The sequence below is a fragment of the Antechinus flavipes genome, chromosome 2 (assembly GCF_016432865.1).
Source record: "Antechinus flavipes isolate AdamAnt ecotype Samford, QLD, Australia chromosome 2, AdamAnt_v2, whole genome shotgun sequence".
In the NCBI taxonomy this organism is placed as follows: domain Eukaryota; kingdom Metazoa; phylum Chordata; class Mammalia; order Dasyuromorphia; family Dasyuridae; genus Antechinus; species Antechinus flavipes.
This window is the reverse complement of record NC_067399.1, coordinates 205,335,083-205,361,224: the sequence shown is the minus strand read 5'-3', so window position 1 is coordinate 205,361,224 and position 26,142 is coordinate 205,335,083. Positions and strand designations below refer to the sequence as shown.

The following is a 26,142-nucleotide window of genomic DNA, read 5'->3' as shown; positions in this document are numbered from 1 at the left end:
GCACCAAAGCAAAAGCAAGTCCCAGATCCATACATGAGTATCACAACAGAAATGAGTGCCACTTGGCAGCTTTTGGTCCATTATCCATTTCCAAGTCACAGATCCAAGGAGGACAAAGGAGGGTCCTGAGCATGGATGTGGCTTGATGTAAGCTGTGTCCTGAAAAAAGAGTCAGTTCAGAAGCCAGTAGCAGTTGTATGGCTCTGACTTCAGAAACAGAACAAGGTCTTAGTTCCAGCTTTCAGTCCAATCTGAAACTTAAAGAGAAATAACCAAGGGCAGGAATCTATCCCAAAAGGAGAACTTATAACGCTGTCACTACCAAGCTGGCTAGTAGTGACTGAATCCATAAGCATGCTATTCTTGCTCAGCGTGTGTGTGTGTGTGTGTGTGTGTGTGTGTGTGTGTAAATTGGGAGTGGGGGAATTGGTTTTAGACCATTGTGGAAACACTGAAAGTTTGCAGGTTCCAAGCTTCAATGATTTCTGAGATCCTAGAATAATATCTCAATAATTAAAAAAAACAAACAAAAAAACAGCAGTAACTATTTGGTAAAGCCAGAACTTCCCTGTATAATTTCACAGATACTAGTTCATTAATCAAAAATTAGAAAGTAGAGGGAAGAAACATTTATCAAGAAACTACTATATATAAGTAATTGTACTAAGTAATTTACAATACATTCTAGAAGAATGAGTAAAGAAAAACAAAAAGAACATCATAAAATGTTATGATGATGGCAGGGATGCTCATGACAAAAACCTACAAAAATAGAGTGATTCCAATACATTTACAATCAAAGAAAAAGTATAGCTTGGGCACAAATTCAATTAATATTCTTAGAAGAAATGAATTTTTTTTTGCCAAAGAAATAACAATACAAAAGGAAAAAATTGTTTAAAAATTTTGGAAAACAAAAAGTATGGAAGGAAGAATTGGAAAGGGAATTAACAGTTTGGCACAAAGGATTATAAAACCCTATTTAAGCAACTAACTCCCTGAAAACTATAATGGAACAAAGAAAATGATTCCATGAGACAACAAGAAATATTAAAACAAAACCAATAGACTTAAAAATAGGGAGAGAGAGATGTAAGATGTTTGTCTCAAAAAGCAAGAATAACTGACTTGGAAAAACAGGATCAAAGAGGGGGAAAAAAGTAAGAATCATCGGACACTATGCTTAAAAAAAAAAAAGGACAAAAAGGGGACCTAAACCTCATACTTCAAGATATTTTAAAAGAAAATTGTCTAAATTTCTTAGAATCAGATGGCAAAGTGGAAATAAAAAAAACCTATAAGTTATCTCCTGAAAAAAAATCCAAAATAAAAAATTCAAAAACTTCAAGTCAAAGAAAAAATATTCCAAACAAGCAAAAAGAAATTCAAATATCACTCAGAGTCAGGATCATATACAATTTAGTAGTCATCATTAAAAGGAGTAAATACTTATAATATGACATTCCAAAGGTCAAATTATGGGTTTATGCCCAAGAATAACTTATTCAGAAAACCTGAGTAAAATGCTATGAGGGGAAAATGAACTTTTAATGGAAAAAAAATTCTATTAGCCAGAAAGAGTTTCATCATGTGATTAAAATATCAAAACTGTGTCAAAATTTTGAAGTCCAAATACAGAAAATTAGGGAAACATTTAAAAAAATACAAATAATGTTAAAGATAAACAAGAATAAACTGCTTATTTTCAAAGATGAAAATACAATTTGTCCCCTTCTCAAAAATATCACTAAGGATTATAAAGTGGTCTAATTTGACAAGGCTTTGGAGAACTTCTGTAATGTCTTAATGATCTTGAGAGAAGAATGGAATGAGGGAAAGGGATATACTATAGAAGAAAGGTAAAGGAAAGTAAGAGAAAATTATCTTATACAAGAAGCTGGAGAAGGAAATGGAAAAACACTGCAATATCTTTGCCAAGAAAACCCCACATAGTCATGGAGAGTCAAATAACTGAATAACAACAAATGATTAAGAGTCAAACTGAATAGGCAGGTTTGGATGAGCTATAACCTGCATCACTAGAGAGAAAATATAATAAAACTACAAACTCAATGGAGTAAAAAGAAAAATAATTCAAACAAGGAATATAAAGTTATTGGACAGAATGATTTACTATTAACTTATACTACATTAGTGGCCAAAAAAAGAAAATACTCACCTCAGTGGCAAAAAATTTTATGTCTCTTCCATATAACTTCATCTCCTCTGGAAAATTCTGGTGAATGTTTATGTAGGGAATATGACCATCTTCTACAAATCTGAATTTTAAAAACTAGCATAAATCATAAATGACAATAGATTTGTTTTAAAAATAGTACTTTTTTTTCTAAAAATCTTTTATTTTGAAAAGTCAAAGTGAGAGCTGTTGGATGCATTTTTCCTTTACTGATATGCAAAACTTTTTAAAGGCATACCTCTATCCACGCAGGGATAATGCCTTTTACATTTTTTAATTAATTATATGATTGTGAAGATAGCTGTTATAAAAATTATCTGCAAAACTGTCTGTTTCCTTCTGTCTTTTTCTTAAATACTAAATGTATTTTATACACTTTATACTCCAAACTTAAAAACTCTTAAAATCATTTAATTTAAATTTAATTTAACTTAAAACCAATTTAAATTAAATTATTCCCATATCATTTACATCTCAAATTATTCCCTTAGAAGTGAGAAACTTATAAGTATAAATCAGGAGTGAATAGGGCTTTAAAGATGGGCCCAATAAATATGAAAATAGCTAATATTTATATAGCACTTTAAGATTTGCACTTAGAGGCAATTAATAGTGCAGTTGTAGAGCCCTGGGCTGAATGTCCAGAAGATCTGAGTTAAAATTCGGTCTCAGACATTAACTAGAAGGGTGACCATGTGCAAGTCACTTAACTTTTTTGTCTCAATTTCCTCAACTGTAAAATGGGTATAATTGCAGCACCTATGCTGCATAGCTGTTGTGAGGATCAAATGAAATATTATTTATTTAAACAACAACAACAACAATAACAAAGTACTTAGCACAGTGCTTGGCACACAGAAGATGCTATATGAATGCTTATTTCCTCTTTTCCAATCCCCAAAGGCCATGACAATTATTAGACTAATAGAAGACACTACATCTATTGAGGAACAGAGAAACACATTTTAAATAGACACCAAGAGATACAGTTACCCAAAAGAGGAAACATGTTCAAGGAGTGCCCCATTTGCAATCATGAGTCAAGCACCATGGAGAGGAAGAGATTCTAGGAACTCAGTTTAAGAATTTCTAAGCTCTGTAACACCTGAAGATGAGTTACCTTTGCCAGATATCCAGTCTACACATGTATCTCTCTTCTAAGTTTGAGCTATTTTTTCTCCATCTGTTTATTTAGGAGAGATGTCCTAGCTACATCCTAGGTACATATGTACTGTTTCATAGGTTTTGGGTTTTCTATGCTACTTGAATAAATAAAACGTTGAGGAGACTAAAGGCAGACTATCTCCAGATGAAGTCCCAAAAGGTAATATAACCTGGTCCCCATCACACAAGGCTCTCCTAGAAGAAATTTAAAAGGATCTTAAAAGAGAGCTAGAAGAAAAATGGGGAAAGAAAATGAAAACTTTGCAAGAGGGTTTGGAAAAGGCATATAACTCATCAAAAGATAGATCTGATAAAATGGAAAAAGAAAACAATTCCCAGAAAAACAGAAAAAGAAAATAACTCCTTAAAAAAAAGAATTTGTGAAATGGAAAAAAATTCAATAAAACAAAACAACTCATTTAAAAATTCAGTTGGACAGATACAAAAAGAAGTTAAAAAAAGTAAATGAAGAAAATAATTCACTAAAATTCAGAACTGAACAAATGGAAATGAATGTCTCAGTGAGATAAGAAGAATCAGTCAAGCAAAACAATTGAAATTGTTTTCAAAACAATTGAAAAAATAGAAAAAAATGTAAAATACCTAATTGGGAAAACAATCAACCTGGAAAACAGATCCAGGAGAGACAATTTAAGGATTACTGATCTCCCTGAAATTCATGATGAAAAAAAGAGCCTAGATATTGTTTTTCAGGAAATCATCAAAGAGAACTGCCTGAATGTTATAGAATCAGAAGTGAAAATGACCACTGAAAGAATTCACCAAACACCTCCTGAAAGAGATCTCCAAATTAAAACTCCAAGGAATATCATAGCTAAATTTCAGAACTATCAAACCAAGAAAAAAAATTTACAAGCAGCCAAAAAGATACAATTCAAATACTGAGGAGCCACAATGAGGATTACTCAGGATCTAGCAGCTTCCAAGGATCAAAAGGCCTGGAATTGGATATTCCCAAAGGTAAAAGAACTTGGAATGCAGCCAAGAGTAAATTGCCCTGCTAAACTGAGCATTTTCTTTCAGGAAAGAAGATGGACATTCAATGAAACTGATGAATTCCATTTATTTTTGATGAAAAGACCAGAGCCAGAGCTAAAGAAAAAATCTGACCTCTAAATATAGAACTCAAGAGAATCATAAAAAGGTAAAAAGAAAAAAAAACTTTTGAGATCAATATTTCTGTTATGGATATATAAAGAATACATGTATAATCTGATTTTTAGTGTTATAATATGAAAATAGAAACTAGAGGTGGAAAGGGGATTATAACAGAAAAAAAAAGAGGAAAGTGGATGGAAATGAGGGAAATTACATCTCAGGAAGAGGCAAAGAAAACCTATTATAACTGAGGGAAAGAAGGGAGGGTGATGAATATTGTGTGAATCTTAATCTCACCAGATTTGGCCCAAAGAAAGAATATTAGATATATTTGGTTTCACTGAGAAACTTCTTTTACCTTATAGAAAAGTGGGAGGAGAAAGGGGAAAAGGTAAGGAGTAAGCTAAATAGAAAGGAAAAAAGAAATAGTAGGGGGAAGGTAAAAGAAAAGGGGAGGGTCTCTAAAGGGGGAGGACTGCTTGAGGTATGTAGTGCTCATAAGTAAAATACTGGGGAAGAAGGGAAAGGGGAAAAGGAAAGAGAAAAGTATAACATGGGATTAATAAAACTGCAGGAAATACAAAATTAATATTTTAACTGTAAATGTGAATGGGATGAACTTTCCTATAGCATAAGTAGATAGAAGATTGGATTAAAAGCCAGAATCCTACAATATGTTGTTTACAAAAAACACATTTAAAGCAGAGTGATGCATATAGAGTAAAGGTAAAAGGCTAGAGCAGAATCTATTATGCTTCAGGTGAAGTCAAAAAAGCAGGGGTAGCCATTCTGATCTCAGATCAAGCAAAAGCAAAAGTTGATCTAATTAAAAGAGATAAAGAAGGAAACCATATCTTGCTAAAAGGTACCATAAATAATGAAGCAATATCAATATTAAACATATATGCACCAAGTAGTGTAACATCTAAATTCCTAAAGGAGAAGTTAAGAGAGTTGCAAAAAGAAATAGACAGCAAAACTATAATAGTGGGAGATCTCAACCTTGCTTTCTAGAACTAGATAAATCAAACCACAAAATAAATAAGAAAGAAGTTAAAGAGGTAAATAGAATACTAGAAAAGCTAGATATGATAGATCTTTGGAGAAAAATGAATGGAGATAGAAAGGAATACATATTCTTCTTAGCAGTTAATGGAACCTATACAAAAATTGACCGTATATTAGGTCATAATGACCTAATCAAAATCAAATGCAGAAAGGCAGAAATAGTAAATGCATTTTTTTCAGATTATGATGCAATAAAAATTAAATTCCATAAAAAGCCAGGGGAAAACAGACCATAAAGTAATTGGAAACTAAATAATCTCATCCTAAAGAATGAATGGGTAAAACAGTAAGTTATAGACACAATCAATAATTTATCCAAGAGAATGACAATAATGAGACAACATACCAAAATTTGTAGGATGCAGCCAAAGTGGGAAATTTTATATTTTATATTTATATAAAATAAATTTATATATTATATTTTATATTTCTATAAGGGGAAATTTTATATCTCTAGTTGCTTACTTGCATAAAATAGAGAAAGAGATCAATAAATTGGGCTTGCAACTAAAAAAGCTAGACAAAGAAGAAATAAGAGAACCCCAAAATACCAAACTTGAAATTCTAAAAATAAAAGGTGAGATCAATAAAATTGAAAGTAAAAAAACTATTGAATTAATAAATAAAACTAAGAGTTGGTTTTGAAAAAATGAAAAAAAAAACCAACAAAACAGATAAACTTTTAGTTAATTTGATTAGAAAAAGGAAAGAGAAAAATCAAATTGTTAGTCTCAAAAATGAAAAGGGAGAACTATCCACCAATGAAGAGGAAATTAGAGCAATAATTAGGAGTTACTATGCCCAACTTTATGCCAATAAATTTGACAACCTAAATGAAATGGAGGAATATTACAAAAATATAGATTGTGCAGATTAACAAAAAAGCAAATAAATTACTTAAATAGTCCTATTTTAGAAAAAGAAATAGAGCTGTATTAATAGCTCCCTAACAAAAAATCCCCAGGAACAGATGGATTTACATGTGAATTCTACCAAACATTTTAAGAACAGTTAACTCCAATACTATATAAACTATTTGAAAAAATAGGGAATGAAGGAGTCCTACCAAATTCCTTTCATGACATAAATATGGTACTGATACCTAACTCACGTAGGACAAAAACAGAGAAAGAAAATTATAGATCAATCTCCTTAATTGATGCAAAAATCTTAAATAAAATATTAGCAAAGAGATTATAGAAAATTATCCTCAGCATAATACACCACAACCAAATAGGATTTATACCAGGAATGCAGGGCTGGTTCAATATTAGGAAAACTATTAGAATAATTGACTATATCAATAACCAAATTAACAAAAACCATATAATTATCTCAATAGATGCAGAAAAAATATTTGATAAAATCCAACATCCATTACTATTAAAAATACTAGAGAGTATAGAAATAAATGGACTTTTCCTTAAAACAGTCAGTAGCATCTATTTAAAACCATCAGCAAGCATCATATGTAATAGGGATAAACTAGAACCATTCCCAATAAGATCAGGGATGAAACAAGGTTGCCTATTAACACCATTATTTTCAATATTGTATTAGAAATGCTAGCTTTGGCAATAAGAGAAGAAAAAGAGGTTAAAGGAATTAGAGTTGGTAATGAGAAAACCAAATTATCAATCTTTGCAGATGATATAATGGTATACTAGAGAATCCTAGAGAATCAACTAAAAAATTATTAGAAGTAATCCACAACTGTAGCAAAGTTGCAAGATACAAAATAAATGCACATAAATCATCAGCATTCTTATATATCACTAACAAAATCCAGTAGCAAGAGATACAAAGAGAAATTCCACTTAAAATAATTGTCAAAAGGACAAAATATTTGGAAATCTATCTGCCAAGGGAGAGTCAGGAACTATATGAGTAAAACTACAAAACACTTTCCATAAATTCATATCTAAGCAATTAGAAAAATATCAGGTGCTCTTGGATGGGTCGAATGAATATAATAAAGATGACAATATTACCTAAACTAATCTATTTATTTAGTGCTATACCAATCAAACTCCCAAGAAACTATCTTACTGACCTAGAAAAAATAATGGAAAAATTCATCTTGAAGAACAAAAGGTCAAGAATTTCAAAGGAATTAATGAAGAGAAAAACAAATGAAGGTGGCCTAGCTGTATCAGATTCTAAAACTATATTATAAAGCAGCAGTCATCAAAACCATTTGATATTGGCTAAGAAATAGAGAAATTGATCAGTGGGATAGGTTAGGTTCACAGAACAAAATAGTCAATCACTATAGCAATCTAGTATTTGACAAACCCAAAGACCCCAGCTTTTGGGATAAGAATTCACTATTTGACAAAAACTTCTGGAAAACTGGAAACTAGTATGGCAGAAACTAGACATTGACCCACACCTAAGACTGTATACCAAGATAAGGTCGAAATTGATTCATGACCTAGACATAAAGAATGATATTATAAACAAATTAGAAGAACATAGGATAGTTTACCTCTCAGATCTGTGGAGGAGGAAGGAATTTATGATCAAAGAAGAACTGATCACAAAATACATAATTTTGATTATATTAAGTTAAAACGTTTTTGTACAAACAAAAATCTTGCAAACAAGATTAGAAGGGAAGCAATAAACTGGGAAAACATTTTTACATCCAAATGTTCTGATAAAGGCCTAATTTCTAAAATATATAGAGAATTAATAGTTCAAGTCATTCTCCAATTGATAAATGGTCAAAGCATACAAACAGACATTTTTCAGATGAAGAAATTGAAATTATTTGTAGTCACATGAAAAAGTACTCCACATCACTATTGATCAGAGAAATGCAAATTAAGACAACTCTGCGATACCACTACACACCTCTCAGATTGGCCAAGATGACAGGAAAAGATAATGATGAATGTTGGAGGGGATGTGGAAAAACTGGGACACTGATACATTGTTGGTGGAATGTAGAATATGGCCTAGCTCCCTGGAGGGCTTCGGGGTCAGCCAGAGTCAGGATAAATTAAAGTCCTTGGTCTTTAGAGGGAGAAGTGAAGGAGGCAGGCAAGCTGCCACAAGGCTTGCCAATGATATATCCTGGATTCTGGAGTCTGGAGTTACCAACCTCTTTCCTCCTAGTCCTGCCATCAAGTCATTCTCCCTTCTCTCACTCTACTCCCCAATCCTTGGCTACCATTATTTTACTACCAAACATTCAGCAAGCACCAAAGGTGAGGAGAGCCATGATCCAAATATATGCTAATAAAGCCATTGTCTCACATTAAATAAGTAATTAGCCTTAAGTGCTCTGCATTCTCAGATTTAGGTACATCTATTCAGCATTTTAGTCCTCTACAGTGGAACTGTGAACCGATCCAACCATTCTGGAGAGCAATTTAGAACTATGCTCAAAAAGTTATCAAACTGTGTATTTGATTCAGCAGTGTTTCTATTGGGCCTATATCCTAAAAAGATCTTAAAGGAGGGAAAGGGACCTACATGTACAAAAATGTTTGTGGCAGCCCTTTTTATAGTGGCTAGAAACTGGAAACTGAGCGGATGCCCATCAATTGGAGAATGGCTGAATAAATTATAGTATATGAATATTATGGAATATTATTGTTCTGTAAGAAACAACCAGCAGGAAATCATCCTGCATCCTACTGATGCAGATCTACATGAGACCTATATGAACTGATGCTAAGTGAAATGAGCAAAACCAGGAGATCACTGTACACGGCAACAATAAGACTATACAACAATCAATTCTGATGGAAGTGGCTCTCTTCAACAATGAGATGATTCAAACCAGTTCCACTTGTTCAGTGATGAAGAGAACCATTTACACCCAGAGAGAAAACTGCGGGAACAGAATATGGACCTCAAAATAGCATTCTCACTCTCTCTGTTGTTATTTGCTTGCATTTTGTTTAATTTCTCAGTTTTTCTTTTTCTTCCTTCTTGATCTGATTTTTCTTGTGCAGCAAGATAACTGTATAAATATGTATACATTTAACATGTATTTTGACATATTTAACATGTATTGGACTACCTATCAGCTAGGGAAGGGGGTGGAAGGAAGGAGGGGAAATTGGGACAAAAGATTTTGCAAGGATCAATGTTGAAAAAATTACCCATGCATATGTTTTGTAAATAAAAAGCTTTATGAATAAATTTTTTTTTAAAAAAAGATCAAATAATTTGGGACTAGTTTAAACAGAGAGATCAGTAGAACAGATAAATAAAGTACACAAAATATTAAAAGTAAATAAGCATAGTAGCATAATGTTCAATAAATCCAAAGTCTGCAATTAATGGAATAAGGATTCATCAACAAAAATGCTAGTAAATATGAATAGTAGTCTGAAAGAACTTAGGTGTAAATCAACATCTCACATCATATACTAAGGTAAATTCCAAATGATTCATGACATAGCTATAAAAGGTTCTATTGTAGATGGAGCAAAGAAGAAAGTACTTGTTAGACCTATGGATAAGGAAAGAGTTCATAACCCAACAAGACATAAAGAGTATCATAGATAATTTAAGATTATATTACATTAAAAAGGCTTTGCACAAATAAAACCAGTGCAACTATAAAGTTAAAAGGAAATTAAGCATCTTGGGAAAAAATATTACAGTAAATTTCTTTGATAAAGGTTATATAAAGAACTGATCTAAATATATAAAAATGAAAGCCATTCCTTGACTGATAAAAGATCAAATGATATGAATAGACAAAAAGAATACAAGCTTTCAATAATATTTCAAATCAATAATAATTAGAGAAATAAAATTTAAAACAACTCAGTTTCTCACATCATACCATATCATATCAGATTGGTAAAGTTGACAAAAGAAGAAAATGACAACTGTTGGAAAAGTCATAGGAAAACAAGTATATTAATGCATGATTGGTACACTGATACCATGCACAACATGGCATGAACAAAATGTATTCAGACAAAGGGCAAGAGAGAGGTATATGCTAGGTGTGAGTGGCCTGCAACATATAATCAAGGTAGAACTTCAAAGAATAGGAGGAAAGGATATCTTTGAGAAAAAATACAATAGGAAGAACAAAAAAAATGTGAAAAGAATAACTATACAAAGTTATCAGTCAATAAAGAATCATTAAAATAAATATTAAGTAATGCAAAGGTATCAAAATGAGACAAAAACATCCATAGTAAAGGAAACTTTTCCTCTGAAACTGCTCAGGATTCTGTGCCTGGTGTCCAGACTGATCCTTATCTTTTGATTACAGAAATGAAATTTTTAGGGTGATTGTCAGGTTGGATAAGAAAGGCTTATGAAGCTTCTTTGAAGCAGAGCAATACATTTTTGAGGCTACCTCACTAATTTTTGCTATGTCTATGTATATTTATTTGTATGTCTCTTTTCTGTATGTGTCCCTGTATAGAATCTCAATATACTGGACCATACTGTAAGCTGTAGAGGAAGTATTGGGTAGTGATATCACTGTTACAATGATAATGAAGACCTGGGTCCATTACCCCACATTCTGGAAACTTTTTCTCTTCTCTCAGGCATGTTTATGCTCAAACCTGAGACGGTCTGATAAAACTGAAAAAAAGGAAAACTAGAAGAATAATATTTATGTTGAGTTTAACAACATACAAAAAAGGGTATACTTAGTATCTGAACAAAGCTATTGGGGAGAAAAATGGAGAAAATAAATGAATAAATGGTTACAGTTATTTGAATTCGAATTTTAATTTTAAACATGTTTACTAGGTCTTATTAAAGTTTCAAGTTCATATTAAACTACTAAGTTCCCAGAAACTAAAAAAAAAAAAAATTAAATGCATGTAATATCCAATTCACTAAGAAATTTTACAGGGAGAAGACTTTAATTGGCATACAGCTCACATTACAGACATGATAACTGGTAACTAGTTCTTGGTATTCAGAGGGTTTTCACATGGAAATGGATTAAAGGATAGGCGTTTCAGAAAGGTAGATTTTGTTTGACAAAACAAAAAACTTTGTACAAATTTTATTATTATTATTTGTAAAACCTAATATTAAATGGGCTGCCTAAGGAAGTAATTGGTTCCATCTCATTTGAGGCCTTCAAGTAAAGGCTGGATGATCTATAAGTTAATGTTGATGATCTCTGAACTTTATTCCCGCTCTTGAGAATCCATGATTCTGATCTTCATGACAAATTTCAGTTTTCATTTAATTGAATCAGATAGTAAGGATCATTTTTTAAAAAAAATTAACCTTTTCAGAGAATGTTTCCAACAAGTAGAATCTACTATAATTCTAAAGAGAGGATTCTAACTCTGATTTTCTTTGCCATCCTGGCTCAAGACTAGCATGAGGATAGAAAAATGAAAAATATCCAAAACAGGATATAGCACTCTGGACTTAGATTAAGGAAGATCTGAGCTCTAACCTGAGTCCAGACATTTATTGAACTAGCTATGTGACCATGGGAAATTACTTAATCTCCTTGATCTATTTATTCTCTCATCTGCAAAACAGGGATGATAATAATAGCGCAACTACTTTCTAGGGTTGTGAGGATAACATATATAAAATATATCAAAAGTCTTAAAGTGCTACATTAGTGTAATTATTGTTGTTGTTACTGTTATATTGAAATATTAAAATCTCGATCCTCAAAAAAAGCGTTTTGATTTTCCCAGAGTAAAGTAGTAACAGATCATGATATTTGGTGTGTCACACTTAAAGAGGCACTCCTATATATATACTTCTCATCAACCTGAATGCTTTCTGAAAAGTGTAAAAGATTAGGTTTTCTTATTATCCTTATTTTCACTTTCATCCCAGATACATATGATTAACTTATGATTTATGACAACTTAAAAAGTTACTAGTAATCACAAAGATGACCTAAAGACCATCTATTCATCTTTTTTCTCTTATCAATTAAAATACTTAATAATAATACCTAGCTACATAAGTGGCATTTGTAATCTTCAAAATACTTTAAATACATTAATTAATTTTTCAAACATGCTTATGAGGTAATTATGATTATTTCCACTAAACAAAGAAACTAAGTAGAGGTTACTCACTATTCTAAGAGTTTAAACTTTAGATTTAGAACTCAAGTCTCATTATCTCACTGATCCTGGGGCATTTATTGCCAAGTCTCTCAGGTGAAATGAAAATGTGCAATAATTAACCCTTCCCCCAATTAGAGCTATTACTTGCAGTTCCCACAATTTCTCTTTTCTTCTTTGAATATTCATCTTACCTCAAGAGATCTGAAAGGGTAATTGCTTCCCTCTGCCAAAGTAATGACAGATAGCAGAATGCAAGTGTCATTGGCATAGTCATCTTCAAAATCCCTTTTTCCTTCTGCCTTGAGTACTCGACTCCATCAACTGATCCAGAACATACAGAAGTAGTTTCTTTGAAGGGGAAAAAAGCAGAAAACCCAAGTTATTATCCTGCACAACAAAAGAAGAAATGCATTATTAGTAGCATTTCTTTACCAAGGACAGCAATCTAAGAGTCATCATTAGAAATAACAGTCCTGAATGAACAATCCAATATTTATTTAAAAATTAATAACTATGACTGTAGGATGCATAAGTAAGGAATTCAAAAAGATCACCCAGCAAAAATTTTTTTAAAAGACCAGCAGGAATTACTTTCCATATTTATGGCTAGGGAGGGAATTCTTAACTAAACAAAGGGGAAAAGATCTTAAAACAGGATTCTATGATTGTATGAAATTAAAAAGTTGTAATAAAAGTCTGATACCCAAGAAAACTATGTATATTTGACACAAATATATGTCTTAAGAGTCATACTAATAGATAAGTTCAAAAAATATGAACAGAAAAACATTTTTCCTTTATAAAAAATCTCTTTTATTCTGAACTTAATACCAATAAAATGAATGTTTCCACATAACTATAGTAGAACAAAAGAGGATTGTAAATGAAATTATAAATCTCTATTTTATATAAATCTTTTCCCCTTTTATTATATAATAAATTCAAAATGTAATATTCAAAGCTGTCCTGATTAGTTGCTTCCTTCTGGACTTCTTTCAATTATTTTGGTTTTGTTTAAAAAATCTTAATTAAATAATTCTATTGGGAAGTGAGGGGGTAAATCTACTACTAGTCCTTTCCAAATCTCTCCCCAAAATGGAAAAAGAAAACAAAAAACATAACTCTTGTAACAAATATGCAGAATCCAAGTAAATCAAATTCTTCCATTGGCTATATCTGAAAATATCTGTCTTAATCTGCACTTAGATATATTAACCCTTCTGTTAGGAGATGGGAAAAATGCTTCTTCACCCATCCTTATAAATTGTGGTTGGTCACTGTACTGATCTGAGTTTTTAATTAAATCTTTCAAAATTGTTTTTCTTTTTCATGTTATTGTAGTAACTAGGTAGTTAGTATAGTGGATAGACTCGGGTCAGGAAGACCGGAGTTCAAATCCTGCTTCAGACAACTTACAATTTGGTATCAACCTATCTTTTTTATCTCATTATATATTATTTCCTTTGCTATACACATTGGTTTGGCCAAAATGGCCTTGTACCATTTATCACACAGCTTTCTATCCCTGTTCATTTGTACTTATTATCTTCCATTCCTACAATGCACTCCTTTCTCTTTGTTGCCTCCTTCCAGAAAGTATCCAACTCCTAGTCATTAGTTTGTATGAATTTTGTATATAGTCACATATGTATATTTACTTCCTGATAGAAAGTAAATTTCTTAAAGGCAAACACTTTTTAACTTTTGTCTTTAAATTCCTAGAGGGTGCTTAATAAATGTCTATGGATTGATCGGTAGCCCTTCTAAAGTATTATCATTATATCCAGTCACATATATTCTTTTTGTTTTTCTTTTCTCATTTTCAGTCACTTTATAAAGTATTACATGCTTCTCTAAACTCCTCTTATTTATTCTAAAAGTGCAGTAATACATACCCAACATCTATAATCACAATTCTACAATTTGTTCAGCTCTTCTTATTTGACAGGAACCTATTTTATTTCCTTTTTTTCCTTCAAAAATAATATTATAACTATTTTGTTATAAATAAGACCTTTCCGTCACTGACCTTGCATAATATATCCTCAACTACTTTTTTTCTACCACAACTCCTAACATTTTATATCTACTTATGTATATGTCTTTCCTGAAAGAATGTAAACTCTAATTGAGCAAGAACTGTTTTATTTTTATCACTGTATATTCTGTGCCTAGCATATTGTCTCCAAATTGAACACAATACATACTTTCTGGTTGACTGACTAATCATTTGGATTGTTGGTCAAAGGATATGAAGAGTTCAGTGATTCGTAATTTCAAACTGACTACCAGAATCACTAAACCATTTCACAGTTTCAACTACAGGATATTAATGTTTCTGTCTTACCCCTGACATTTTACCGCTTGTTTTTCTTTTCCTTTTTTTGCCTATTTGATGAGTATGAGTTGAAACTAAAGAACTGTTTTAATCTGCATTTTTCATATTAGTGATTTGAATGGAGTTGTGAAATCATTTTTTTTCCTTTTAAGATCTGTTAGTTCCTAGGGTGCGCATTGCTTGAAAAATAGATAAACAAATTATAGTATATGAATGCAACAGAATATTATTGTACCATTAAGAAATGATGAAAGGGATGGATTCAGAGAAATGTAAGATTTGTGTGAACTGATACAGAATGAAGTGAATAGAAGTCACAAGACAATTTATATAATAATAAAAACTAGGATTTATATAGTACTTTAAAGTATATTAAATAATTTATATATTATATGGGTCTTCATAATCCTTCTGTGAGGTAAATGCTGTTATCCTCATTTTACAGAAATAGGAAATAGACAATTTTTTTCAGGTTCACATAAATCTGCTAAATGCCATCATCTTCAGTAACTTATCTTCCAATAAGATTGAAATAACTTTGAAATTCATTCCTCCACAATGTCCCTTCCACTCCAGGCCCTGGGATCCCTATCATCATCTAATTAGAGAGAACAGAAGGTGAGCACTGGAGAGCTCCATTTAAGGAGGAGGCCTCATACAGCCAACTTCATCACCTCTTACCCTAATGCAGGTTGTCATCACGCCCCCAAGATGGATATTTTCTCCTTCCTGCACCTCACTCCCATCAGTTTTTCAGTTTTCTAAAAATAAATTGTCTTCTGCCATTAGATTTTAATTTCCTTGAGGGCAACCGTCTTTTTCCTTTCGTGGTATCCCCAGTGCTTAATACCTAGCAAGCATAAATAATAAATGTTTATGTACTGACTAAATGAAATTAGTAAATTTGTTTTGAATTAAAAACTTGCATAAAGTTTCAAAATGTGGAGGTGAAAAGTTATTAGCATCCTATTAAGAATTCTCACTGAGATTAGCAAAAATGACAATAGAGACTAATGAATCACAACTTAAGAACCACAGTGCTGGGCACAATATAAACAAGTATGAATTCCAGATTATCTTTGAATAGTTATTTTATAATTATGTAGAAAGGAGTTAAAGAAGATATGAAAAGGTATTTAGGAAATGATATTTACAGGCCATTCAGGGTGAAGAAAGACACAAAAATGGAATTGCAGAAGAGGATTTCACACCTGTCCTCTATCCCTGCAACTAACAGTTCCTCTTCTTCCTCTATACAACTCTTACACATGGATGATGGCCAGGATTCTTTCTCTTCTTTCTGGGAGATCTCATAGGTCCAATAATTATCTCTATATGGATGATATCCAAGTTCCCCAGAGCTCTAGTTCTGCTAGATATTTCCACAATGCTGAGCACATCAAACTCTACAATGGAAATCATTTTTCTAATCAAAATAATCTTATCTAATAACTTCTAGTTTTCCTAATATAAGCATCACCATTCCTGTCAATCATCTTTTGACACCTCTCTCCCTCACCCACATGACTAATAAATTCTCCTGTTCCTTCTGCCTCCATAATATTTCTCATATCTGGCTCTCCTCTCCACATTCGTAGAAACTATCCTAGTCTAGTTCTCAGAATAAGCTCCCTTAGCTTTCATCCTCTTGAATGAAATCTCTTTGCTTCCTCCTTATAGAATGCCTATATTCCTCTAAAATATGGTCCAAGCCCTATCTTCTGCATGAAGTGTTTCCTGATTCCCCCAACTACTAATGTTCTCTCTCCTAAAATACTCTGTATTTAACTTCATTGTATATACTGGTGTTTACTCGGGTTCTATGTATGCTATATATATACTCTCAGACACATGGGCATGTGCTTTTATTTTGTTCAGTCATTTCAGTTGTGAATATTTCTTTATGACTCCATTTGGGGTTTTTCTTGGCAAAGATACTTGAGTGGTTTGCTATTTCTTTCTATAGCTCATTTAACAGAGGAAGAAACTGAGGTAAATAGGATTAGGTGAGTTGCTCAGAGTTACACAGCTAGTGTCTAAGGCTAGATTTGAATTCAGGTCTTTCAGACTCTAGGCCCACAGCTCTATTCTACATCTTACACACACACACACACACACACACACACACACACACACACACACACACACATATATGTATGTGTATGTGTATGTGTGTATATACATTTGTATATATTTCTCTTTCTCAGAATATAATTTACTTGCAAGTAGGGATTTTTTTTTTTATTCTTTTTATCTCCAGTGCACAAGAGTGCCTGGTACAAAGTACCAGTACTAAGCAGATACTTAATAAAAATACTTGTTGATGGATACTACCATTGTGCCCTGAAAAGAGAACATAAGGAATTCTATTGTTGCCTGAATGGGAAGAAGACTGTTTAATTTCTATAGACCTAAAATAGCAAAATATTGAAGTTTGCATCAGACTTTGTAATCATGCTGCCTGCCTTTGATTTTGCCACACATATTTCCTATCTAATCTCCATCCTCTGGAAGATGATGAAAGACAAGTGCTTTCCATCTTGCGGTAAGTCAGTCTCCCGCCTAATGGGGACAGAGAAAGGACAAAGAGCCCTCCATCTTGCCCCACACATCTCCTGTCTGATCTCCAGGCTTCTGTCAGAATATGAAGTGATGTGGCTGCCTTACTGTCATACTTTCACACTTGCTTGTTCTTCAGAATCTTGTAGGTAGAGAGAGGGTGCCACTCCATTAACTTTTCAGCTTTATCTTCTACTTTGGGGAAGAATAGTATCACTTCTGCTCCAAGTTCTTATCCACTTCTGAACTGCCCAAAGTTTTATAAGAACTCTACCCTTAGGTCACAATACTTTGAAAATATCTCTTAATTTTTAATGATTGCCAAACTCTGACTTGGTCATACTTTCCACAATATTCTGAACTCCTGTATCTCTATATCCAGTTTTTATTCCTCATTTCCTACAACCTAACTTCCAGTACGAAGTCCCAACCAAATACCATTCATTCTTTCTACTGTGCACTTTGGAATGCCTCCTCCACAGACAATAAACACACTCTCATCTTAAAATTTTTCCTTTTCTACTTTTTCCATCTTCCGGTTCTGACCTAGACCTGGCTCCCTCCTCATGAGATTATCTTCCTGGCCACATTTTCCCTCATTCCACTCATCTCAATGGCTGAGGTAGAGGAATTAGAATATTTCTTATCCCCAATGCCATTTCCAGGCTTTCCTCTTACTACCACCATTTAGTATACTCTCCTCTTCTGAGGTCCATAAAATCCACCTCTACAACTCAACTGAAATCTTGGTAGCTTTTGTCTACAGATCTCCAGTATTTCCCTCTTCCTTCTATAATGAGAACCTGGCTCATATATAATCTTTTAAAAATCCAGTTCTGATATTAGGAAACTTCTAATATACACACTGGAACTTTCTCAAAACACCCTAACTCCTCAATCCCACAACCTACTCATTTCCCATGACCCCACTTTCACCCCATCTTACCATTTTACCCACATACACAAAGATGGTCATACTCTTGAGCTATCAATCATCTTCAAATTTACTACCTCCATGTTCATCAACTCTGAAATACCTTTATCATGATCTATTTACTTTCTACCACTCCCTTTGCCTTCTTATGCTGTAACCCTGCTCATTGTACATAATGTAACTTCCAATTTCCCCACTCCTCAGTTGTCTCCCCAGATAATCACCCAAGCAATAGCCACACCCCCTTCCCTTCCCCAATCTTGAACCTTCAGTAAACTAGTTCACTCCACACTGCCCTCTTCTTTTGAGTTCTTTCTTCCTTTATCATATTACTGATTACACCCTGCCAATCTTCAATCTTGGATCATTCCCACCACACCTTCACTCCTACACACATGCTCTTAATGAAAATGAAGAAAAAAAAATCACACAACCATTTTGATTGGGTCTACTATAAATTTATGTTACTTTCACTGTCACTAGGAAATCCTTCTATACTTTCCTAATTAACATATCATTTTAAGATTAGAACAGCAATTGTTCTAGACTTCTCATCCCTCCTTGAAATTCTCTTTCCCCAACCCTTTCAGCTGAGAATATTTTACTGAAAAAAATTAAAGTTATTTACAAAAATCTCTCTCTCCTTATCTCAAATCACTCTGATACATTCTTCCTCTTTCTTCTTTCACTGCTATCTTAACATAAGGAGATAGTCTTCTTCCCAGGGCAAGCCCTTTTATCTGCACAAGTGATCCTATTCCATCCCAAGTCTTCCAGGAGATTGTTCCTCTATCATCCTCATTCTCTTTTGTATTTTCAATTCCTTCCCATCTGCTAGCTGTTTTGCTGTTGCCTACAAACACTACTATATCTTCCCATATTAAAAAATAAATCTCCTTTAGGAATTGGAGCCAAAGTGATAAAACAGCAGAAAGCAAAGCAGATCTACAAAATGAACTAGATTGAATCCTGAAAGAAAAACTCAGAAAAAGTCACAAGTCCTTTATCTAGCCCAAATTTTCTTAGGAAAATAGAAAGAGCCCTGTTGATATGGGGGACTAGGTTGAAGAAGGAACTTACTATACATGGAACACTCCAGCACCCAGCAAAAAACAGTGCATCAATGCAAGAGGAGGTCCCAGAGCCATATTGGAGCACTTCTAACCTCATGGTCAGGCACTGTGATGGGGAAAGGTGCCAACTGGAAGCCTTGCAGCCAACTACCTAGTTCTATGTCACAGAGTGAGCACATGAAGTATCACAGGGATAGTAACTTCAAGGGTGAGAGGTCTTAGGCAATGGACTAAGAAAGAAAGAAATTCTGAAGCAAGCAGCAGCAGTTTGGCTCAGATCCCAGGAACACAGGGGTATCTCAGACACAGCATCTAGCCCAGACTGCAAGGGAAAAACAAGGACAAGAATCACAGACCAAAGGAAAGCCTATAGTTCTGTTGCTTTCTATCAGAATTACTGATAAGGACTGAGTCCAGCAGGATTTTATTGTTATTCTGACCAAAAGTCTTCTCAGGAATTTGCAGAACTCATACCAGGATGACAATTATCAAACTTTACTCTGGATCAGACCTCTTTGGGAGCAATGAAAACTTGCAGGGCCCCAATTTGTCCCTCAAATCCTAGAATAACATAACACTCAATAAATAGTCCAAGAAAGCAGTGATGAGACCAGTTCAAATCTTCCCTCCATTAATGTGGCAGAGTTCAATTCCAATATCAAGTCTAAAGTCAAGAAGACAGGAAGAAATGACAAAAAAAGAAACCCCACCACAATGAGCTATTATAGTGTCTGAAGTATCCAGATAAAAACCCAAGAAAATGACTCCAAAACATGTCCAAGCAAAACCTCAAGCAAAACAAAGCTTGGGTAAAAATTCAACTAGGATTCCTAGAATGAAAGAAATAAAAAGTTGTTTGATATTTGCTGGATTTTTTTAAGTAGTTAATTTTTTTTTTTTTTTTTTTTTTTAATAAATGAAGTACCAGCACTTGAGGGGGGAAAAAGAAAAAGAAAAAAGAGCTGTGGAAGAAAGAATTGTTAAGAGCTTCATATAAGAGATTCAATACCCTGTCCACACAACAAACTGAAAATTAAAAGTGATCAAACAGAAGTCAATGATTAAGCAAGACAATATTTTTTAAAAATCAAAAGATTGAAAAAAAAAAAAGGAAGAAGGAAGTATAAGGTACCTCTTCGTTAAAACAAATGACCTGGAAAAGAGATTAAAGAAGGAAAAAATATAACAATCATTGGACTATCTGCCTTCTATGACCAAACAAGGAGCCTAGAATTTATATTTCAAGAAATCTTAAAACAAAATAGTCTAGGTTTCTTAGAAACAGAGGGCAAAATGGAAACAGAATCAATCAATCTCCTTTTGAAAGAAACCTCAAAACAAAAATTACCAGCAATGTCACAGAGACAAAATCCAGAACTCACAAGTCAAAGAAAAAATGCTGCAGGCATCCAGAAAGAAAGAATTCAAATATTGAAAAGCCAGTCAGGATCACACATGGTATAGCAGTAAACAATATAAAAGAGTGGAGAACTTGGAATATGATATTCCAGAAGGCAGAGAATACTGGCTTATAACCAAGAATAACTCAGCAAAACTGAAAATACTACTATAAAGTAGGAAATGGACCTTAAATGAAACAAGCTTTTGCTACTTACTGTGCCTTTTGGAACCAATTAAGGATGAGTACCATGCTAACGCTATATAATTTTTTAAAATTCTCATGTAAGCTTTCCATCCCCATTAAATATTATTCCATCTTTCGTCTGCCTTTTGTAACTAACAATAGTTACAACTAACAAAATTCCTTTCACTTTCTTAACTTTTTGTAATTTAGCTTCCAATCTCGTCAGTCAACAAAAACTGCTCTCTCTCCAAAATTACCAGTGTCTTATTGCCAAATCTGGTGACTTTTTCTCAATTTTTATCCTTCTTGACCTCTCTGCAACTTCTGACACTTGATCAGCCTCTTCTCCTGGATGGATGTTTTCTTCTCTCTAGATTTTGGGGCACTACTTTTCTGGTTCCCCTGCTATCTTCCTACATGAATTCCCTTCTTAGTCTCCTTTACTGATTTTTATCCAAATTATGCTCACTAACCATTTAGGTCCCAAAAGATTCTATCCTTGGCCCTTTTCTCTTCTATATTACTTCACTTGTTTTTAACAACTCCCTTGAATTCAATTATCATGCGGATAATTCTCAGATTTACCAATTCAGCCCTAATCTTTCCACAGACCTCTAGTCTGGCATTTCCAGCTGCCTTTTAAGAAATCTTAAATCATGCACATTTTAAAACTCACAAAACTGAACTCATTATCCTTCCTTCTAAACTTTTGTCCCTTCCAAACTTCCTGATTGCTGTCAAGGGCACAAATATTCTCCTAACCCTCAGGGTTGTGACTTGACTCCTCATTCTCTCTCATCTATCCAAATTCAATCTTTTGCCAAGATCTGCTGATTTCATCTCTGCAATATCTCTTAATAGGTCTCCTTTAATATTGTCAAAACAATGTGAAGGCTTTCAAGCCTGGATTACTGCAATAGCCTACTAAATGGTCAGTCTGCCTAGATACTCTTCAAACAAGGCATTCCTCTCAGCTCCAGGAATTTTCTCAGATTGTCTCTCAAGTCTGGAATGCTCTCCCTTTTCATCTTTGCCTTCTGGTTTCCTTCCTGGCTAAAATCCCAACTCAGGAAAAATTTGTTAAATTCTCTTAATTCTAGTACTTTTCTTCTGTTGACAATTTACTATTTGTCCTGTAACATAGCCTGCTTGTACAAAGCTGTATATAAACTATCTCCCCCTTTAGATCATGAGCTCCCAAGGACAGGGACCTTATTTTGACTTTCTACAGTTGTTATCACAGATGCTTACAGACTAACTTATTAGCTGGCTGACATGCAAAACCCTGAAGTTTGCACCAGGAATGGTGTTCAAGAATGATGTTCAGAAAATCCAATGAAACCATCTAGTTTCATTTCTTCCAACCAGAATTGCATGATAAGTAAGCCAGAAGTCCATGGACTTCCGGGGAAGTAAATAGGGGACTTCCAGCAAAGTAAATGTCATCATAAAGAAAGTTTGGAAAACATGTTATTTTTGCAAAATGCTGTGTCTGGAAGCAGCAAGTATGGAAGGATCCCATGTAGAAGTCCCAGTGTGGAGAGAAAGCCTCAAGATAGGGACTTAAGGAATAGCAAAGAGCAGTGGCAACAACTTTCTTTTTTTTTTCTTTTTTTTTTTTTTTTGCTGAGGCAATTGGGGTTAAGTGACTTGTCCGGGGTCACACAGTTAAGAAGTGTTAAGTGCCTGAAGCCAAATTTGAACTCAGGTCCTCCCAACTTCAGAGCTGGTGCTGTAACCACTACGCCACCTAGCTGCCCCATAGCAACAACTTTCAAGGCTCTAAATACAAAGGTGCAGGAGTGGGGAAACCCAGGGCTAAAGATCAGAAGTCCCTAACACTCTATGCTGAAACACAGAGAACCCTAAAGGTCAAGCATTGTCTCTGACCTTGAAAGATCCAGAGAGCTAAATCCAAGGAGATAGAAGTTAATACAAAAACCCAAGAGACTCAGAATGAAACCAAGTAGAGCCAAACATCCTAACCATGAGAATCAGGGGCAGAATCTGGTGCTGGCACAAAGCCTGGACTCAGGAAATGAAGCTGGAAGTCTACATTCTGATGTAAACCATCATCTCACACCCTAAACTACTGCAATAGTCTGCTGGTTGGTTTCTCTGTCTCAGTATTTCCTCATTGAAGTCTAGCATCCACTTAGCTGTCAAATTAACCTTTTTAAAGTAGAGGTCTCTCCACGTCTTATTAGACTCTATCATCCCTCATCATAGGAGACATATGTATTATTTCACCATTTTATAATATAGTTTGGTTTTGTTTAATTCTTTATCAGTGTCCATGTTTTCTTTTGTTGTTTGCTTGAATTTTATTTTTTTCTCATTTTTTTCCTTTTGGATTTACATATATTTTTACCAGGTTTAACATATACTAGATTACCTGCCATTTAGGTGAGGGAATGGGAGGAAGGGGGAAGGAATTGGAACACAAGGTTTTGCAAGAGTCAATGGTGAAAAATTATCCTTGCATATGTTTTAAAAATAAAAAGCTTCAATAAAAAAAATGATGCTGCTAAATCTTGTGTGATCTTGACTGTGGCTCCATAGTCCTTAAATTTGTTCTCTTTGGCTGCCTGTAGTATTTTTTCTTTCACCTAAAAGTTATGGATGATTTTGATTATGACGTCCCTGGGAGTGTTCATTTTAGAGTTTTTTTCAGAAGATGATTAGCATACTATTTCTACTTTCATCTCTGGTTCAAAGAGATGTAGTAGTTTTCTTTTATGATATCTTGAAATAGGCTAATTTTTTTGGTAATGGCTTTCAAGCTTTTCAATAATTCTAAAATTTTCTCTACTCATTTCATTTGCCAAGTCAATTGTTTTTATTATGTTACATGTTCTATTTTTTTCAATCTTTTGACTTTGTTTTTAATATTTCAAGTTGTCTCATGGACTCATTAACTGATAGCTATTCCATTCTAGTTTTTAATTGTTGTTCAGAAAAGATTTTGTACTTTATATGTCTAGCTATTAAATCTATTTCTATTTCTTCCGTAACTCTCATTTCTTTTTCAATTTTTCCTTTAACAATTTCATTTCAATTATAAAATAAAACATTTTTAACTCCCTTTTTTAAAATCTCTTGCTTCAACTGTTCCCAGGAATTCTTTGTGAACTTAAGCCTAAACTGTGTTTTCCTTTGGGGCTTTGCTTATAGATCTTTTGGTATCATTTTCTTCTTCAGGGTTTGTGTCTTGAATGCCTCTTTTATCATAACATATGATGGGACTTGTTTGTTTAATCATTTTTTTAGCCTATTTCCTGAATTTGGACTTTATGTTAAAGCTGGATTCTGTATACTTTTAGAGGGAATGTCTTGATTGAGTTTGTGTCACCTTCTTTGGGGGAATTAAGTATTGTGTCATTTTAGGATCTCAGGAAAAACTCAAGTGGGGAACCTGCAAGTTTTCAAGTATTCCCAAAGTGGTGAAATCTAGGGCAAAGTGTGATCCCTGCTCTTCTCCATTCTACTCTGGCCTGAGTGCTCCAAATTTAGACCTGAGTTTGGGGTTGAGTAACACACCTGTGGGCTTACCTTTGATTAGATTCCTGTAAATTGCTATTGAAGTCAGCCACTTTCAGCAAGCTAACAAGCTCTACTGATTTAGAACCGAAGGTTTTCCTTTGCACTATCATTTCTCCTTTGCATTAGATTCCTACCTTGGTTATTGGATTTCCTTTTCTTCTTCTAAGTCCTCTTTAATCTTACAATGATTGATTACCTATGTCTCCACTCAATGAAACTGTTCTCTTCAAGGTTATAAATGGTATTTTAAGTGATAAGTCTATTAGTCTTGGTTTATTTTTCATCTTACCTGACACCTGAAAGCTTCTGACACAGTTAACCACATCATTCTCCTGGATATCATCTCCTCCATTAGCTTTCTCTGACCTTTATCTCTGTGGATTTTCCCATCTTTCTCACCACTTCTTAGTTTTTATTAGTTCATTATTCATATAGTATTCATCAATGGTAGATTTTTCCCAAGACACTTTTCTAGGTTTTTTTCTCTTCTCTCTCTAATATTCTTAGCAATCTCATAATCTCCCATGAGGTCAATTATCACATTTATACAGTTGATTCCTAACCACTTTTCCTGAATGCTAGAGAATTTCTCCCAAATATCCCATTAGCATTTTATATCTAAAATATCAAAAATTGAATTAATTTTTTCCCACTGAAATCTTCCTACAACTTCCCTATTTTTACAAGAGTGACATTATTCTTCTAGAACTCCAGGCCTATAAGCTCAGTCATCCTTGAAGCTTCTCACTATCTTATTCCCCACATACTCAATTTGCTAAATCTCTTCTACCTCCACATCTGTCATATTTTTCTAAAAGTACTATTCTTCTCAATTTCCCATTTCTTTTGGTACTGCCCATTTTTTTCCCAGTATTCCAGGTTATCAATCTCATGATAGTGTTAAATTTCTCCTTCTTAATATACTCCACCTAAGCACTATGTTAGCAGATCTTGTCCTTTCTATCCTCACAAAATTTGTAAACACATCCTCTTCTCTCTATTCACAAAGCCACCATCTTACATCAGGTCTTTTTCACTTGTCTTTGGACCATTGAAACAGCATCTTATTTGCTTTCCCTAATTTAATCTTCTTCTCACTCCAGTCTATTCTACATACTGCAGTCAAAGTGATTTTCCTTAAACACTATTCTAATCACATCATTGCCATACTTAGAAAATTCTTCTGCTTTCATATTGGCTTTAGAATAAAATACAAGGGGTCTCAAAAGGCTTAGTGTTCTTCTAAGCTTTAATTATTTCAAATAAAATTAAAACTTCAAGTTTTAAAAAATACCTATTTAGTTTTATGAATTTCAAATTATAAATTTAATATTTTTTCAGTTCCTCCTAAAGTTAAGATCTTAAATATAGTATTACAAATGCAATCCTATCAGTCATTGATAAGAATCGGATAAAAGTTTTTACAAAGTTCGAAAACTGACTTTAGGGTAATTCAGATAGCATAAGATGGTCATATTAAATTTTAATAAGAAACATTAATATCTTAAAATTTAAATAA

General features: G+C 33.5%; 1 protein-coding gene across 2 annotated transcripts in view; it reads right to left on the bottom strand.

The window, feature by feature from the left end:
• Positions 1-26,142, bottom strand: part of TAF1B (TATA-box binding protein associated factor, RNA polymerase I subunit B) — a 108,859-nt gene that overhangs the window by 59,760 nt on the left and 22,957 nt on the right. The window contains exons 1-3 of one of the 2 annotated variants that reach the window (XM_051976106.1): positions 15,611-16,107; positions 12,783-12,939; positions 2,180-2,279 (exon numbers count right to left, since the gene is read on the bottom strand). In XM_051976106.1, coding sequence (XP_051832066.1) covers positions 2,180-2,279; positions 12,783-12,865 — 183 coding nt within the window. In that variant the 5' untranslated portion in view covers positions 12,866-12,939; positions 15,611-16,107. Of the gene's footprint in view, positions 1-2,179; positions 2,280-12,782; positions 12,940-15,610; positions 16,108-26,142 lie in introns of those variants that run through there. The other variant, XM_051976105.1, reaches the window with a different exon arrangement.